The sequence below is a fragment of the Sycon ciliatum genome, chromosome 8 (assembly GCF_964019385.1).
Source record: "Sycon ciliatum chromosome 8, ocSycCili1.1, whole genome shotgun sequence".
NCBI lineage: Eukaryota > Metazoa > Porifera > Calcarea > Leucosolenida > Sycettidae > Sycon > Sycon ciliatum.
The window spans coordinates 5,896,941-5,915,322 of record NC_088650.1 but is presented as its reverse complement, the minus strand read 5'-3'; the positions used below and the strand labels follow the sequence as shown (position 1 = coordinate 5,915,322).

Here is an 18,382-nt window from a genome sequence, read left to right as displayed (position 1 = left end):
AAAAGTAGCATTTACTCAATATGGAAAGTGTACGCCGTCTGCACAGTGGGACGGTGTAGGGGTGTTTCCGAGGGAAAGGAAAGTTGAGGCTTCTCCAAGACTACATGTACACATAGAAGGCTTGTGTTGGAAAAGGATGTCTCTTCCGCGTATTTTTTCCCACCGTCAAACAACAGTGCTCTTCGGATTCATAGCCGCTTTGACTGCACGAAAGTATTAGTTGGCCGTCGCGGATGTCGCCATTTTTTCGATGACGGTCGACGTTATTATTGCTGTTCAAGCGGTGGTTCGGAGGCGGTCAAAATAGTTTCGCAATCTATAACTTCGCATGCAAAGACGCGAATCGACACAATCAAGTAGACCCTTTCTTTCATCTATCAACAGTTTTCTTTCCCTTCTCTTCAGGATTAGGGGTGCGCGGATTATGCTCGCACGCACCCGATATTATGCTTTTGGGCATTTCCCGCGGAACTTCGAAAGTATTCTCCCAAAACATCGAAAAAATTCTCCAGAATTCCCCCCAAAAAAAGAACCCCGGCGCACGAACCGTGCCTTGCGCATGCTCTTTAGTATGCAAAATGGACGGTCAGGCACGTGATTACTGCATGCAGGATCTGCACTACATGTATACGCTTGTTCTCTGTTCTCTGCCTCTGGCAGGTCAAAATTGACAGAATTCCCCTAAAACTCTTCTGAAGGTCAATGGATCTGGCAAAGGATCGATAGAATTCCCCTAAAATTCCCAAAATTTCCTCAACGATAGTATTCCCAAATTATTCCGGGAATAATCCGCGCACCCCTATTATACCGGTACATGTAGTACAGGGAATGTTGGAAACTTGGAAAGACACGTGACTATAATCCACCAAGAGTTTGTAAAAACGAAAGAAAGAAAGAGACAACACTTCAACATAGGTGAGAAATGATTAAAGTGCTATAAACTCAAAAACAGAAGCTGTAAGTAGTTGTAGACCAACACGTTGAAAAAAAAATCAAGAAACGCTGGTCCCACTTTCACGGGGTGTGACACTGAACAACTGCAAAGATAACACATTCTCCTTCTCTAAGTAATAGTTACACATACATGTCATGATGACATTTTTGTAGCTAGTACTAGGTATTTTCATTGCTATCAGGTTCGGCCTCATTTTCTCTGTGCTGCGCTGAGGAGTTCACAAAGAACGAAACAGCATGCTGTCCGCAGATTGAGTAGCCAGTAGCCTGAGTAGGTCGACTCATGGTGAGATAGTGAGCCAAGGAAAATAAACAAAATAGACGAAAGTCTGGTTGAGTTGGTGGACTCCAACTCATAAGTTACTTGTGCCCCGCCGTTTTCCTTATTTCCATGTAGTACGCATACCAGTAGCTCTGGATCTAATGTACAAATATGCAGAGCTTCTATAACACAGCGAGGTGTAACCCCAGACCTTCCACGAGATAAAAAATAATCGGGTAGTGCAACATGGCTCTGTATACATGTCCATGTACATAGAATGGAGTTTTGGCTTTTCCTCTTTTTTTGTTGTTTTTTGTTTTGTTTTTGTTTTTTTGGCCCGCGTGCATTTTCGAGGACAGGCACACACACACGCAGACACACTCACCCATCCACACATGCACACTGACACACACACACACACACACACACACACACACACGAGCATGCACACATGCTGCTGCCATTAAACCGAGCACTGCCGCCATTGCACAAATACATCCTGTTCCGGCCCTTTCAGTCCGGGAAAAGTCCAGAGATAGTAATTAGAAAGCAAATACGCCTCAGTGAATTTATCTCAAAGTTTATAGGCTGCAGATAATAGCTTTATATGCAGGGTAAAGATATATTCATGCCATACACACTCTGTATTCATGTTGTACACACACACTTGAAGTAATACATTGTACACAGCTGGGTAGGATCTATCAAGATAATAATTATACTGAGAGCTGACAGTCAATATGTACTGACTACCATGCTTGACCGCCAGTGAAAGAACGTGCACCGGCTCGTACTGCATTGTATGGCAGGACAGAGGGTATTTCCCCTTTTTCGTTGTCCGAGCATAGTGCTGCTCATGCACTGAGGCCTAGTCTTCAGATACAAGTAATTATATTCCTACGATGCGGGGGAAATAACAGCTACAGTATCTTACAACTAGCTTCATAAAAATGAAATTATTGTGAACAGGACGCGGTGTGCGTTGGGTTACGCAGGCATTATCACGCGGCGGCATTTAAGAAATACTTTCAAGACTTCACGACGACGAGAGACCTTTTAGAATATAGAGTGTATTAATTTTGTCAAATATCTACTCATATACAGCAATCTAATTTTTGAATCAGTTCGAATAGAGGCACTTCAATGTAAAGCAGATCGTTTTCACACCAGACGAGTCATGTCGGGAACTCATCCACAGCCAGTAGATTGGCTCTCAAAGGAAACTCAGTTGGAAATGGAAGAAAGCTTGTAGTTTATTTGTTCAAGCTACTAGCGAAGGACGTCGGATATTTAGAAGGCGTCTCTGGGAATGTTGAGTGGATAGATATTTCTCTGCCGCGTGTCCCACACGAACACTACGGTAATACGGCGTAATTGAAGGTTCACAGTGGCATTTTTAGTGTTCGCACAGACCTTCCCCTCTCTCACCTACACAGACACACTCGTGTACGTACTGCGTTAAGTGAGTACTGATCGTCACGAATGGTCTGAAAACCCCTGAGTGCATCAGAGCATGGAGTCGTCTGCTGCTTCCACATCGTGTCCCGCATAATTGGTCACTGCTGGTTGTGAGTGAGGAGATGGAGATTGTTGTCGGTCTGCAGGGCTGTAACAATCCCGCTGCGGCTGCTCAGGGCTGCATGTCTCCTGGGCACTGAGAGCGCTGCTGTGCCGATTGTCGACGGTGTGCGGTGGCGAACCTTCCGTCGTCGACTGCGAGCCATTGCCGCCCGTGTCCGTCATCAATGTGGATGTGGTGCTGGCAGATCGGTTTGCCGTCGCTGCCCCTGCGCCGCCGCCGCTTTGCAGCGGCTGGCAGTCGGCGCTGTCTATCGAGAGACTGGCCTGCATCTGCTGGTGCTGCCATGCCGACAGTTGATGCATCACCGGCATCGCGTCAAATGTGCTTGTGGGTAGGTTGATGGGCGGCTTTCGGCGGTACTTGCTGAGTCGCTGCTGTCGCGCCTCCTTGGCCGACTTCTGATGCTTGCACACCATGACGACGACTATTATGGCCACGCACATCACCATGGCAATGGATATGGACACGCTGATGAAGAGCGATTCGTATTTGTTCGTGACGCGGCTGCCACTGTTGCTAGTCTCTTGACTTGTCGATGTCGTGATCGGGAGTCGTGTGGTTGACTGACTTGGTGAGGTCGTAGCTACTATGCTTGGACCAGACGTGGCTGTGCATGAAAAGAGGAGAAAAGCATTAGATTATACAGACCTGATGCATACACACTGCCACGCATAAAACCTGATGCATACACACATTCAGTTATAGTTGCTTTCATGTCATTGAAGCAAACAAGTGCAAGTACGAATGAAACACTCATGAATAAAATACCGTTGCATGTTTGTCACCGCCTTCCTCGGTCATTTGAATATGCATGTTGCAGCCATCATGATCGTGTGTGATCGTGTGTGGTTGATGTCACGAATCGAATGAAATATCCACATGCCTCACAGTTCAGTCTTGAGCTATCTACACAAGCATGCTATAATAAAGAAAAGTGCACTCCGATTCAAGGCTCTGGCAGCAGTTCACCTACCATTCTTGTTGCAGAAGTTGCTATTGCAGCAGGTAGCATTTCCGGAGCAGAGCCTCAGATGCTCTCCCTCATGGTCATCCGGTCCCAGACAGAACTGTCCCTCGCTGCCACTGTAGCAATGGCCGCCGTCCAGAGTGGTGGCGCAGATGTCTATTGCCTGCGTGCATCGCTCACCACTGCACGCGCATACCAGTCTCTTCTGGCCAACAACTGCAGGGAGAAACGGACAAGAGTGAATTCCACTTACACCGACTCGGCGAGCTTGTGATCAACTCCAAAATATATCCTGGCGTGTAGCCTGCATGGGGTACGGGGGTACGTACACAGGCGCGTGCGCCGGTGCCCTTCAATGGGGGGGGGGGGGTGAGGGGGCCTCCGCTGGGAAAATTTAAAAAAATGAAGCAAAATCCTGCATTTTGAGCGAAAAAAGGGGGGCTCCGGGCACCCAGGAACCCATACGGGGTACGGGGGTACGTACACCCCCTCTAAAAGGGGACCAGCTACATCCCTTATATCATTGATTCCCCTGCGCCTGCACTGAAACAAACATTCCCGTACACAAGCAAGCAGTAGAATCAGATTCCTCGGTTAAAGCTAGCTGCTCTAAGCTCTGCGGCTGAGGAGACTGAGCGGGGTTGAAACTGCAGCCACCATGTGTCCAGTGCAGCCCTTTCCCAAAGGTGCTCTTTTAATTCGCACTTAGTGCTTTTCGCGTCCCTCAAAATATGCTGAGAAAGTGCTTTTTTTCAGTGAAAACAGGCAAAAAGAGCTCTTTTTTCAGTGAAGCATAGCCATGATACATGTTCAGATATGAACCCAAGCTGAGAAATGAATACGCACTTTTCCATGTATGGGTCCACGAAAGGCGAAATCGGAAGTTAAATTCAAAAAACCCACTTTTTACAGCATTGTGTACACCGGGTACAAGTTTCACCAACTAACTACTTGTTGCCCCCAAAAAAGCGGCGTGCCAAGGCCCATCGATCACTCGGAAGCTGTAATCGCATGCATGAGCAAACAGATTTTAGCACTTTTTCAGCCAAAAAAGCTCGAAAAGGGCGATATTCACAAAAAACGCAATAAAGGGCGAAAGAAACGGGCTTTTCCAAAAAGGGCGAGCATCTTTGGGAAAGGGCTAGTCCAGTGTATCCAGAGTATGTGAGAGTAAACTCACCCAGGTCAAGGACTCAGGTATGCAGGTTAACATTAAGCCAGTCTTGGGCACGCATGACTCATCCACACATTGTTCAATTATCCTTCCTTTCAAATAGACAGCACAACACTCTACAATAGTATACTTATGACCAGTTGTCAGGGAAAATCGACCTTTGGGGACATTTGGGTGAAAACCAGTCTTTTTTTTTTTACAGAATCTCATTGATATGGGTATGGACTCTTGGAAAACGAAATATTAGACCGGTCAATGTTTTTTTTCACTATGACATCATGGCTCATTTTATGCGAGTGCCGTATTTCCCCGAATATAAGTCGCACCGTTTAACACTAAAATTCATGGTAAAAAAAGGGGTGCGACTTTCAATTGAGCATGACTTACTACTGAAGTGAATACATGCATCAAAAAAATATTGCTCAAACCTGAAAATAGGGGTGAGACTTATAATCGAGTGCGAATTTGTCCCGAATGTGTTAAGGTGTTTGCATATAACATAATATGCAAATACGTTTTGACAAAAAGTTACATTATATAGAAGCCGTGCTTGATAGGTTAAACTGTGTAACATGTTTTCGAAGTCGACAGCATGTTGTAGTCAGGAGCGCGGTGCGTCCTCCACCTTGTAACATGCTGTCGACTTCGAAAACAATATGCTATGTGATCCAACCAACTCACCATCGGGAAATGCAGGATGTTTCTCGTTGCAGTTGTGCCCTCGGCAGCAGTAGAAATGCACGTCGCCAACGACCCTTGAGTATTCTGTCAGGTGACGAGTGCGTGAAAACGTCGGCGTGCACGAAACCAGAGCGCTGTGCTCGTCGCGGAGACAGTCCTGCTCTGTTTCCTTGGTGACGTTGTTGTAACGGAAGAAGCAACCATGGCGGCTCGGGCAGCGGTAGTTCTGTATGCAGTTGTGGCAGTGGCAGTCGTACTCAGGGTGTTGTGTTGTGGGGCCCTCATCTGTTAAAAGAACAGTTACAGTAGACAACATGTCACGATAGTGGAGGTCGCAGATCAACAGTAGAATTTCAGGAATGTGCGGATTCATTTTGCATGTGCCTTTCAATAGAACAAACTATTCACTAGACTCACTGTATTAGGAAATTTGAGGCCACATGCCACGTACTGCTCTTTTCTCTCCGAAACTCGACACTCGCAAGCCAGATATGAAAGAAAGAAAAAATCAGTCACACCACCGGGACTCGAACCAGGGACCTTGCTATTCGCGAGCACTGCTCTAACCAACTGAGCTACAGTATGACTCTTATTCACAGTGATGATAAACCTATCCTTCTTCGATCAATTCACTCACTGCCTTTTCAAAGGAGCGAACTGTTCAATACACATTGGCACCCGCGTTGATATACAAATATCATGCTCTTACATGTCTGTTCAAACTTCAGGGAAGCCTCTCAACTAAGAACACATCTGCAGGGCTGTAGCGCCGGGATTTCAAATGGTTCAGGCAAATGACTTGACCAGAAATGAACTCTATTTAACCCCGTTTTGCAAGAATTGGGCGGGTCGAATTTTCTTTTTGAAATAAGGTCCAGCCCTGGTCAGACCGGCTGGACCGGGTGCTATGGGCGTGATTGGTGTTGTTGCTCAGTGCCTACTTACTGTCTCCCAATCGATTTGTAATGCACTCTGTAATCAGGTCCCCCTAGAATACCTCCATTATCATGAGATGAACACCCGGTCTTTGAGGTGTCTTTAATAAAGGGGTTCAACTTTGAAGTGAACCTGGGTTTAGCAACCAACCCATGGTGCTACTGCAAATAGAGCTGGTCTCAATAGGCAGGTGATCTCCATAGGCAGGTGGTCCCCATAGGCAGGTTGTCTCCATAGACAGGTGGTCTCTTTAGACAGGTGGTCTTTCTCCACAGGTCTGAATGTGCATGCATGTTGATTCAAGTTTCTGAGACGAACTTTCTTCAAAGGTACAAGTATGCAGCCGGTCTCTCGCTGGAGGTGTTTCTGACAAAAAGTTCTGTGCATCACCCAACCATGCGTCCACATTATGCCTCACCTGTTGATGTGCTGATCGGTTTGCATAGACCCTGGCCATTGCAGCAGTGCTCCGTGCAGCATGGCGCCCCGGGTACACACAGGTGAAAGTTCTTTGGCTCAACGCATTGCATAATCGGCTGCACAAACAGAAAAATATGTCATGTATGTACACATGAGCAGAAAGTTATTAATTAGTCTCAGGTTTAACTATCAGCTGTCTGATTATTGCCTTAGCATGAAACTTAGTGCACATTCGATTGTATCCGTCCGATCGAAGTGATCTGGTCGGCGGGGATCGGGATCCAGTTTCCACAATCGAATGCAGCCTATTACTAAAGGCTATGATAGTTTGGTCGGATCCAGATCCAGATCCAAATCTCAGATCCGTCGGATCCTTCAGAATCAACCGAACACTTTTTTTCGGACCTTGCCTGTTGCCATGTTGACGAAGTAAAAAATGGCGCTTACAGGTCACCCAAAAGGGCAAAAGTCGTACTGATCGTGCGCGCGCGTGCGTCGTACAAAAAGTCAACAAAAGTCCACTACACGTACGACAATGAGTACAAAAATGATTTTTACTCGCCATATACGCACAAAGGTCACATTTGGATCCGATGGATCCAGTCAACCCTGCTCCCGGGGCAGGGTTGCTCGGATCCAAATCCGAAGGATCTGGATCCGGATTCGACCAGTCGATCATTGCAAATCCAGTGGATCCGACGGATCTGGATCTGGATCCGACCAAACGATCACGGCCTTAGTTACGACACATTCCAACCAGACCTCCTTCTCTTCCTTATGGGAAAACTCTCTGCGCCCTGTGCTTTGGGCCCTTTCCCAGCAGTTTGCAAGAAAAAGGGCGCAGAGCGTTTTCCCATAAGAAGAACGGAGACTAGAGAACCACTGGAGCATGTGCTCTTCCATACTTGATGGGATCTCATTGCTATGGTGAAGGAGCGGGAGATACGAATAGTGAGTAGTGTACTGCCTTAGCACAAACACACCTATTACAGTACTCGTACGGTTTGGTTGGTTGGTGTTGCACATTACATCCCAAAATTCATAAGTTGATGATGGAGACTCCCTTGTTTTAGGCTAAGGCCCATGGAGAAACCGTAAATACAAAATACAAATAGGGAAAACAAGGGTATGTTAGTTAAATTCGTAGTACTGTGCACTGTACGTGCAGCGATGATTTGATGTTGAATGGGGTGGCCAAAAATGCAAGGGAGGGCACAGCAGCCCCACGGTTACAACTCTCCGTGTGTCACTCACCTTGAGGCCGCGCACCATACTCGGCTTGTACTGGCATTCGCCGGAGGTTTGGCAGAAGGGAAAGGTTTCATTGCACTGCACTGGATTCGTGCAGTGGCACCACACTCGTCTCACTGCATGAACGGAACAAGCGGTTGCACACACACACACGTACACATGCACACACACACACACACACACACGCACACACAAACACACACACACATACACACACAAACATACACACACGTAATATTTATGTATGACACAATATTATTTGTGTCAGCGACACAAGAAGCAACTCCCGAAGGATTCCTATTAGCCAATACCCACTTCAGCACGAAATTGAATGGCATCCTTGATCAGGCATATGCCTAGTTGGAATTTATTGGAGGGACACAAACATCTCCAATAGAGGTGGGCCTGTCTTTAAAATTCTACCATCCTACACTCAAACACATAAAATTAACACCGAGAAGGGAATAAGAGTTACAGAAACATGACTGGACACCCTTCAACCCCTGATAAGAAATTCCATCGCACCACTGCCACAAGAAAGACCAGTGTTGGTGAGTTACCACTGATACTTTCACTTGTCCAAACTCACCTTCCGTAGGGTCCTCCCTGGGTGGCTGGGTGGTAATGGGTGATACTTTCGGATTATCTCTTGGGTCGGTGGGAATACGATGCAAATCCCCAGCCGATAGACTAGGACTGAGGCCCTCGTTGCAAAAGCGTCTGTTACTGCAGCAAAGCACGTTGGAATCTCCTTGGAACCCCGCCGAACATTCGCTATAGTCTGTCGTGCAGTAGCGGATGGTCTGCGGTGGCAGGTTCCTGCCAAATATGGCCGAGAGCGGGTTTACCCTTGTCTTGGTGGCGCACCAGCCGTCGCGCACCACGCAGTGCGCTTTCTTCCGCTTGCCCGTCGCTGCGTCATCCTTGCAGTCGTGGACTTGACAGTCGCAGCGCAGCTTTCCCTCCGACCTCGGTGGTACATTGATTGGCTCGGGAGCATGCGGCGCAGTCATGACATTAACTTCTGTACGGACAAAGCAGAGAGTGGACATGGGTAGAAATTAGTTCACACACACACGCGCATTCTCGAATCCGAACTAGTGATAGATGCAGTCAACTTTGCATATAACGACACTCGGCGGGGCATCAGAAAGGGTCCTTATACCCGAAGTCTCATGATATGTATTACAGTGAGATGGGACTTTGCTCTGGGCATGGAAATTCTGTCGTTATTCACGAAGTGTCGTTGTATCCGCAGTCGTTATTAGCGAAGTTGACTGTATCAACATTTCGGAGTATGGCCATAAGTTAAAGAAAGTAACCAGCGACACAATGCAAGCTAACGTTAATCAGCAGCATCCTCACAGCCAACTCAAATGCATTTTGCCATTAATTGACGTACTGCCTAGCAAGAAGAACTCAGGGTCTGTTGGGAGGATCCAAAGGTAACATGGTAAAGTTCAAATACAAAAATACAAAGTTTGATGGAGAAGTAACACCAAAGGACCCAATCGGCTGAACATTCCCACTACGGGAAGGACTGCAGTAGGAAGATGTTCATGCATTGCAAACTAACTTTCGTCATTTGGTTCTGCCCCCAACCTAAGCTATAGACCACATCTGGAATTAATTCTATGTAGCAACCTAACTTGGGTTGTTAAAACTCTATAATATAATTCTACGAACTTAGAAGTTGCGACTTCGGCGGTATTAGTGGAACAAGCAACTTCATCTTATGCGAGGCATAAAAGTTATTATCAGGTCCATTCCTGCCTGTATGTACACGTACAATACTACCCGTAGTTCGAAGTATGGCAGTACATTACATGTCATTCATGCATCATACGTATCTAATATTGACTGAGTACGAGGTCAATATAGGAAATAAAAGCCGAGTAAAAGACCGAGGCGAAGCCGAGTAAAAGACCGAGGCGAAGCCGAGTAAAAGACCGAGGCGAAGCCGAGGTCTTTTACGAGGTCTTTTATTTCCTATACTGACCAAGTACAAAGTCAATATTAGATTTATCACGACTGACCAAAGCATGTGTTCAATCGCTAAAAAGGAGTCAAATATAAGCGGTCAATATAGCCCTAAGGAGTGAAATATGCAGGAATATTTGACTGCTTAGGTATGGCAAAAATCTATGTGAGTCAATACTAAGGGAGTGATAAGCATCAATACAGCTTTTTCAACAGGTATGTAATTGTTCTCACAAAATACACAATGACCTTGCCTTTGTCATGTCAGTGCGACCCATATTTTACCTACATTTACACTGAGTCATACCAAGACTGCAAGAGTTATGTACTCTTGGTCATACGTACATATTATACATAGTATTCACACACACACACGCTGTGAGCAGGTGCATCTGCGCAGCGGGGCCACTAGCCCAGCCATGTATTTTGTGATTTTTTCGTCAAGAGCACACGCAATGTGCGTAACCTGATTATGTACTCTTGAGTCTTGGTCTACATGTATCTACTGTAAGACATGACATGATGCTGATTATACCCTCCAAACCATGTACATGTACGTCAATTTCTTTTCTGTCCTTGTTTGTTTGTGCAGGATAAAACACGTATAGGATGAGTATGCGCGGACTCCCTGCTCTGCCATTTCTACTTCACTCTGTCCGAGCCACTCATGCAAACTTTCAACGGTATTTAAAAATGCTTGTCTGTTCTGTTCGGAGTGTTCCAGACACAAGCAATACACACAAAAATAAGGATAGGCACGCATGAAATAGCTGACATCCTCCACTCAGGTTGTGGCATAGCTGAAGCGAAGATGTGAGCTAGTCTTGGAAGGTAAAGACTGCGAATGTATGCCCGTCAGTGTAATCAATCACTGACGATTTCAGACACCCCGGAGTACAACTACAGGACTGGAATTCGGAAGCACCCGATCTAATCAGCTAGTGGACCGTGGAGAGTGGCTGCACTAGTTCAGCGTGTCCACACTCCCAGCCACAGGAGGGAAGACCCCGCTGTGCATATCAGTGCCGCTGCCTTCTGGTGGGGTCCCTCTTTGGTCTTTACCCAGCACTTGACCTGGTTGGGTTTCCTCCTGAACTGCTGAAGGCTGGACTGGATGGTAACAAAAACATACACGCTATGGACTGCGCAGATTGTGTGGTCTGGATCTACGTACAGTCAGTGCCGACATGCGATACGATAGCTGACCGTTGTATGGATCTCGTCAGGTCGGCAGGCTCCTCGTGACGATACCGTCACTCGGGTGAGATGACTGAGATCGGTACTGTACCAGGCAGGATCTAGGCTAGGAGTCACGAGAGCGCGATTCCTCTCGCCACGGCTCGGTGAGTGAGTGTGATACCTCTTCTGCGTGTAGTAATGACGGCGTGTAGTGTGTGTTCACACGATAGCCGGAAGGCGCAACAAGGCATCACGGCTTGTCGCTACCGCTGTGACAGCGTGTATTCGAGGCGGCCCAGGCGCACGACAAAAGACAGCTTGAGCTGACATTTTTCTTGAGAAGTGATGTTGCTACGCATACACGTTACTTCGAAAGTGAGTTAGTTGCCACGACCGCCTTCGTCTAAAATACACGCAGGCACCCAATACAATCTTTCGTGTACATTCCATGCTACACGAAGACGTTGCTTCGGCGCAACGATAATAAAATTAGCGTCCGTGTAGTTGCTACAAATTTCACAAATAGAAACTCAAACTTGCCAATGGTAGCAGCGATAACAAGCAGGGAGGATCAGTGGCAGTGCAATCAACACTGGATACAGTATACTTGAGAGTGAGAGGCAGGTAGTAGTAGTAAGTACTAGGTGGAGCTATCCCCAAGAAGTATGCGAGCAAGCGACCATAGAAAACGTGTTGCGTCGACAGTCAGTTCCTCCTCCAGAATATTGACTATGTTGATCCTACTATTAAAATAATTGATGGAATGTCAGTTTTCCCGGTTGGCTATGATTGTCGCGTTGGTGAATCTTCGACGAATGCAGAACGTGTCACTTTAGAGTTGAGTACTGTAGCTGAGCAGTGTGTGCGCAGAGCAGAGTGAGCCATGACGTGACACGGCTAAGAAATGCAACTACATGTACAGTACATCACATTTTTTAAAGATCAAGGGCAAAGTAGAGAATTTAATAGCGCTGTTTCATTTCAGTTTTTCTTCTTCTTTTTCATGTGTGGAAAGGCAATCGCATGCCCACTAGTGCACTGTATCTACATGGTACATTCTCCACAAAGCAGTTCACCGTTCAGATCTCATTCTCGCAAGTCACTGGAGTGCAGATCTGGCCGTTGAGTCTCCGCATGCCATTATTTATGCATCAATAGACTATGTTGACAAACGGATTCAGTTTATTCATTTGTGAACGGGTGGCAACTGTGGCAACATTCTCGTTCCTGAACAGCTTGAACACTGGGCCTCCGCCGACAGCGTTCTTCCAGACGGGCGTTCCGTGGCACAGTCAGTGATGTTGTGTGAGGATGACAACTACGGGCGCACAAGTGCTTGATAGCCATGAATATGGTTCAGCGTTTGAGACAAATTGCTCCACCGCGGGTCAAAGGCACAGTGATCGACTTGGTCTCGCTGGAGGAAAATGATAACTGTCCAGTGGCCAGTGGTAGTATCCAAATTGAAATGCGACCACTAGTAGATCTACACTGTACAGCATCATCTAAGCATTGTGCGCCGTTTACCAGGTAGAGGCCATACCCAGGTAACGATGTTAAAATGTATTTGTGCATGTTCCCCAGTGCTGCATTCAAGGTTGATTATGTCTTCCATGCTCCATAGGTCATACTTGGTGGCTTGCATGACTACCCTATGTCTGTATTCACCTACAGCACTCGAACGATGTAGCGGAGCTTGGGTATCGCGACAGGGGGACTCGTTACTCCTACATGCACTGCTGCAGTACTCTCAACTGTGACATTGATGCCGTCACAAACATATCCACCGGTAAGGACAGGAACGCCACAGTGCTTGACCCGCACCATCGTCATGTGAAGCGTACACGAAACAGGTGGACGAACTCAATTAATTCGCCATGGCCAGAAGTCAAATCCTACTCGTGAAACAACAGTCAACAGGCTTTAAAAGTTAAAGTCGTAGGTGATATTGTGGCGGTTATAGAAACAAGAATTTCAGCGTTTCAATAGTACTAGTACTAGTAGCCTAATTTCCCCTGCCGGATCGATGGATCAGAAATGTGTTAGGGTGAAAATGGGACTTGGGAAGTTGGGGTGAAAATGGGACTTTTAATTGCCATCTTGAGTACTAAAAAGTCATTCTTCCAACACTTTCCACAGTACTTGCACTAGTATACGAGAAAGGTAGCGACTTGTACAAGGTACTGGGGGGGGGGGGGGGGGGGGGTAACTAATCCCCATATCGCCGTTACTTATAAACATGCTGCACCGCAGAAAATGCAGATCACGCCGACAACAGGGGTGCAATGTTCTACAACTGAGTACAAGCCATCGCGCCGTCGGCTCAGGCAAAAGTGCGTTTCAAGTGACCAGTACTTGAAGCAGCGCTACAGACCGACTGGAAATAGCACGGATATTTTAACAACGGGCCAGCGACAGAATGCAGAATGTCACAAAAGGGATACACGCGCTTCTCCTATGTGGTCGGCTCGTGAAGAGGCAGTCGGGTTCAAAGGCGGGCAATCCATTCCGACCCAGCTAGTAGGCCCTACAAGGCTCGTACAGTATCTCTAGCTGCGTCGCACTAAATCTCAGTCAGAGGAGAACTGCCCATAATGGATGGTGCGTGTAATCTACAGAGACATGGCCTGACTGACTTCGCCTCTGGATCATCCATTATCCCCAGGGAAGCAGCGTCCATTAGTAGGCATTACGTACACAATCTAGCCAGGGATGCTTCACAATGCACATGCATAGCACGTTAGGCTAGTGCTAGCAATAGAGACAGGGCCACTGAAAAATTTCAAAGGCACACGCAGCTTGTACTCTTGGGCCGGTGCGCCGCCAGAGTCACTTCTGGCCAGTCATACTGATTACGGAAATCCTCCAGGCCACCGCGAGCGTCCTCGTTGACAACTCGCCGGCAAAGATCCGCTGCCAACGGGGCTGAATGACAGCGTGCTCTACAATAATTATCTTCAAGCAGTGCATAACATCTCAGTATCTACCCCCATCAACCCAGGACTAATAGTATTACCAATAGCACTACAATACTTAATCAAAAGTGATATAGGGGACATGGGTGTTAATGTCAGCTCAGAGCCAGCATCAGGTTTCACGCTCATTAGCCCATGACAGAATTAACGACGAATAATGGGTAGACTAATTTTACTCCTCTACTCTAGTGTCAAGAAAGATGCCTTCCACTAGATGCTGCCATGCGCATTTCCTCGACTGAGAAAACTGTCAAACTAAAACTGCACGTTTTCTCGTGCTGCTCTTGCTTAGTGCCCAGGGTCAAAGCAATACCGCCATGCCCAAACCAAAGAATCTGGATTCATCCTGGGTTCTTGACGCTGCGTTCTTGACTACTACAGCTTACGCAGCCCCTGCAGGAATGTGTCACCAGATGTCTTCATCGCATGCTTGGAAACGACACATAGCTATGAAAATTGACATTATGTACTGTCGCTACATCATAACTGCGTGTTTAGATAGGGTACGCACAAGATGAACGTGCACATTCACTGCAGCGGCCGCGGAAGCAGCCAGGTAACATCGTCAATACTCCACCACATCGACAAACTACTATAAACGAAGAGCACGAGCGACATTGTTCGACTGCCGCCCGCCGTTCAGCTTAGAAGAATAGCTAGGATGTTGACAGTGTGACAGGAGAGAGGTAGAGATAGATCGGCTGAGATTCGGCTCACTCTCACGTTTCTGCAAAAAGAATAGAACGACTGCAGGTGATGATCCTGTTGCATTAGTATGATTACACCATCCATCATCACCTACTGACCTCTGCTCAGGGAAAATAATCATACATGTCACCGTTAGGATACGTGTGAAGCGTGCGGTACGTCAGGTATGTGGTGAAAGGAAAGAGGTGACACGTCGAACGAGATGGCCCCACGGAAAGGTAAGTCCGCTGACACACCGCAAACAAGAAATCGGAGCACCATCACTCAGCTGAGATACGCTAACAATATCTGGGCGTCACTCCAGGAAGTGAGAAAGGATACGTGCAGAGCAGGGGCGCGCATGACAGACAAGGATTCCGCAGCGTTACTGCCCAGGAGTAACATTTGAAACAATGAACCCAATCCGGGGGAACGAGGATCATATGACCAGGGATATCAGGGAAACAAGCTATGTGAACTGAAAGTGGCACACCGTAACATGTCCCGTGGTTTTAATGTTTCACACTCTGTAATTTTACTACTACTAGTTTTCTACTGCTAGTGCTAGGCCAGAATCTAGGAAAAAGTCACTCGCCAGGGCTAGGGCTGCTATAGCTATAGCGCTAGGGTGGGTGTCCCCACTGCATTGCTAGTAGTAGTATTGCCCCCAACCCATAATTATATGCGGCATTCATGTACACTCACGGACCGGGTGTGAGGGTGAGATGGCAATTTTCCTGACGCAGGAGTCGCATGTACACAGGGCAGGGGGATCCATGTGAGGCCAGGGCAGCATTTCACTGTTGTGTACGGACGTAACGACACTTCGTACATGTAGGTATGTTATGTAGGGCGAAAAGCCAGTGAAAAGGAAAACGAGCAGCGGTCCAGTGGAGCTGTACAAGCCTGACGAATACACATCATTGTACAACACCTTTCTTGTCAGCCATATCCGGATGGACACACAGAGAACAGCAGAAACATACTCGTTACGTGAGGTGGCGTGCAGAACGAAACAAACCCATTGCGCGTACATAATCTACATCTACACGTCGTTCGACCATTCGTTGCGGCTTTTCGGATCTCCTTTACGCTTTAGTGACATTTGAAGAGAAGACTTTCGCAAATCACTGCTACACACCAAGTGGTATGCTGGGTTTGGATGTAATTATCCTCAAACTGCCCCAGACCAGACACTCAGGTCCTCAACAGCCACTGTCTGGGCAGCAGCGGGATAAACGATAACAGAATATTACTCCACGCACCTCCATACTGCCTCGGGTACAATTTGCGCAGACGTGATGGGAGGGAACTGTAACCCCACGGAGAATAAAACGCAACCTTGAACGTACCAAACGCTAGCGCGATGAATTTATAGCTACAAAGTTGCAAAGGTAGGGTAAGAGAGGAATTTGCTGAAGGTTTTGAATCTTACCATGGATCTACATGTACTCGCGGATGTGATGAGCCCTGGACAGCAGCAGCAGGCTCTAGTATAGGAATCTATCCCTGGAATGGTCAAACCACAGTCACAATGGCCATATGGCGCGTCGGGAAACAACAGAGAAGGACCTCATTGCTGACAGGATGGATGACACCAGGTTTGATCCACGTCTGCTCGTTGACCCGCACAATACAAGCGGTCGCACACACTACAGAGTCTAGGCCGGGGAGCGACCTTACTCAGTCACCAACTCTACGCGTTGTGCCACCATGCTAGGCATAGTCTGCTGTTTGTTATAGTGTTCGCACTCTTTTTGGGACCTTCTTGTCTCCTTTCGTTCTCTCTACTCTCAATTGGTGGTGTCAACGCCCAACTGTATAGCACAGCATTGACGGTAAAGTGTTGCTCAGCGGGATTACAACTACCCTTCACCCATACACAGGAGAAGAGGCGAAGATACAGCCTCCCAAACACCAATGACAGCGGAGATGTTATGTTCTACGATCATTATTACTGGCCACTCCGAAACACACTTACGCATAAATGCCGACAAGGAAAGAGCACACGCGAGCGGCATACTCAGCCGTATTCTTCACGACAAGTAGTTGCCAGCCAAGTGCAGTTCGATTATGCACACATTGAGTCGGCAACACTCCGAAAGACAAACTCTTTCCTTCCACCAATGTCCATTCATGGCTTTACCAGTCGAGGCTCGTCTAGGTACTATTTGCTGGTATTTGTGCAAGAAAAGAAAGGGGAAACCTAATGATTACTACATGATTATAATGGTATCTCACACCTACCTCCATCGTTGCACAGGTTGGACCGACAGCAGAGCGTGTATGTGCCTTCGTCTCCCACAGGATCGCCAGCTCTCGGACACTCACTGCCTGCGGCGGAGCAGAGCAAAGTGAACTGCGTACCATTGTCGTAGACGTGCGTCAGACAAGCAGCTTTGCCGTCGTTCGCTACACTGCAGGTCGTGGCGCTGGAACCGCATATACTCGCATCGTTACAATGACAAATCAGGGCTGCAGTGGGCGAGACAGTGCGCGGAAAGCGACGCGCGGAACAGAAACAGAAAGGAAACGGACATAGCACACACACACACGCGCACACACACACACCATCACAGGAGTTCTACGCAAAAACCAATAACCACAAGCCACTGAACGACGTGGCCGTGGAAGGAAGGAAACCTCCACTTCCACGACACGCTGGTTGAGTGTCTTGCGCTCATTGGCAAGGACCATCCACGCATCGTTCTCCTCTCTTTTGTTCTTCATGGAACAGAATGTATGAACTCACCGCTACTGACGTCCACGCAGAGTAGAGACAACAGTGCAACGATCAGCACACGAGACGACGTGCTCAACTTGAAAGCGGGCATCATCATTCCTAGCGATCCGTCTTGCTCAAGCAGCACAGCAGTAGCTCTCAGAACACCAGCTCTTGATCTCTGCACTAGAGATCCTCCCGCGGAGCTAACGACTACAAGGGAACGACACGTCCACTCGGGTCCTGCTGTGCTCGTCCAGGGCAATACCAGCCAGCCCCAGTGCAGATAACCACGTCCCCTCCCGCAGCACAACTACTAGAGAGTCTTGCTGTGCGATCAACCACGCTCTGTCAAAAATGTCACTGAAAAAAAAGCTGCCCTCGACAAACACTGGGCGGACAGATACATCATACACTGTACTCTAGCTCTCAATCTCACTGCATGCGGCCCTCTCCAACAATCCAGTGCACTGGCTATGCGTACAGCACAATGGCAAGCCTCATGTACTATGTTTAGTATGTAGCTAGGCAGGGTACTAGGGACGTAGATATCTACAAAATGGTCAGTGGAAAGCATCTAGCAGTGCAGTATATGCTGGTACTTGTCTGTGA

General features: G+C 47.4%; 1 protein-coding gene across 1 annotated transcript; it reads right to left on the bottom strand.

The window, feature by feature from the left end:
* Positions 1-1,713: 1,713 nt before the first annotated feature.
* LOC135822941 (uncharacterized) lies at positions 1,714-18,175 on the bottom strand. The gene is made up of 8 exons (XM_065335781.1): positions 17,801-18,175; positions 17,296-17,523; positions 8,817-9,251; positions 8,231-8,343; positions 6,975-7,092; positions 5,621-5,905; positions 3,772-3,981; positions 1,714-3,405 (listed from the first exon to the last, which is right to left on the bottom strand). The coding sequence occupies exons 1-8, from the start codon at positions 17,886-17,888 to the stop codon at positions 2,723-2,725; spliced, it is 2,160 nt and encodes a 719-aa protein (XP_065191853.1). The 5' UTR covers positions 17,889-18,175; the 3' UTR covers positions 1,714-2,722.
* Positions 18,176-18,382: the final 207 nt, after the last annotated feature.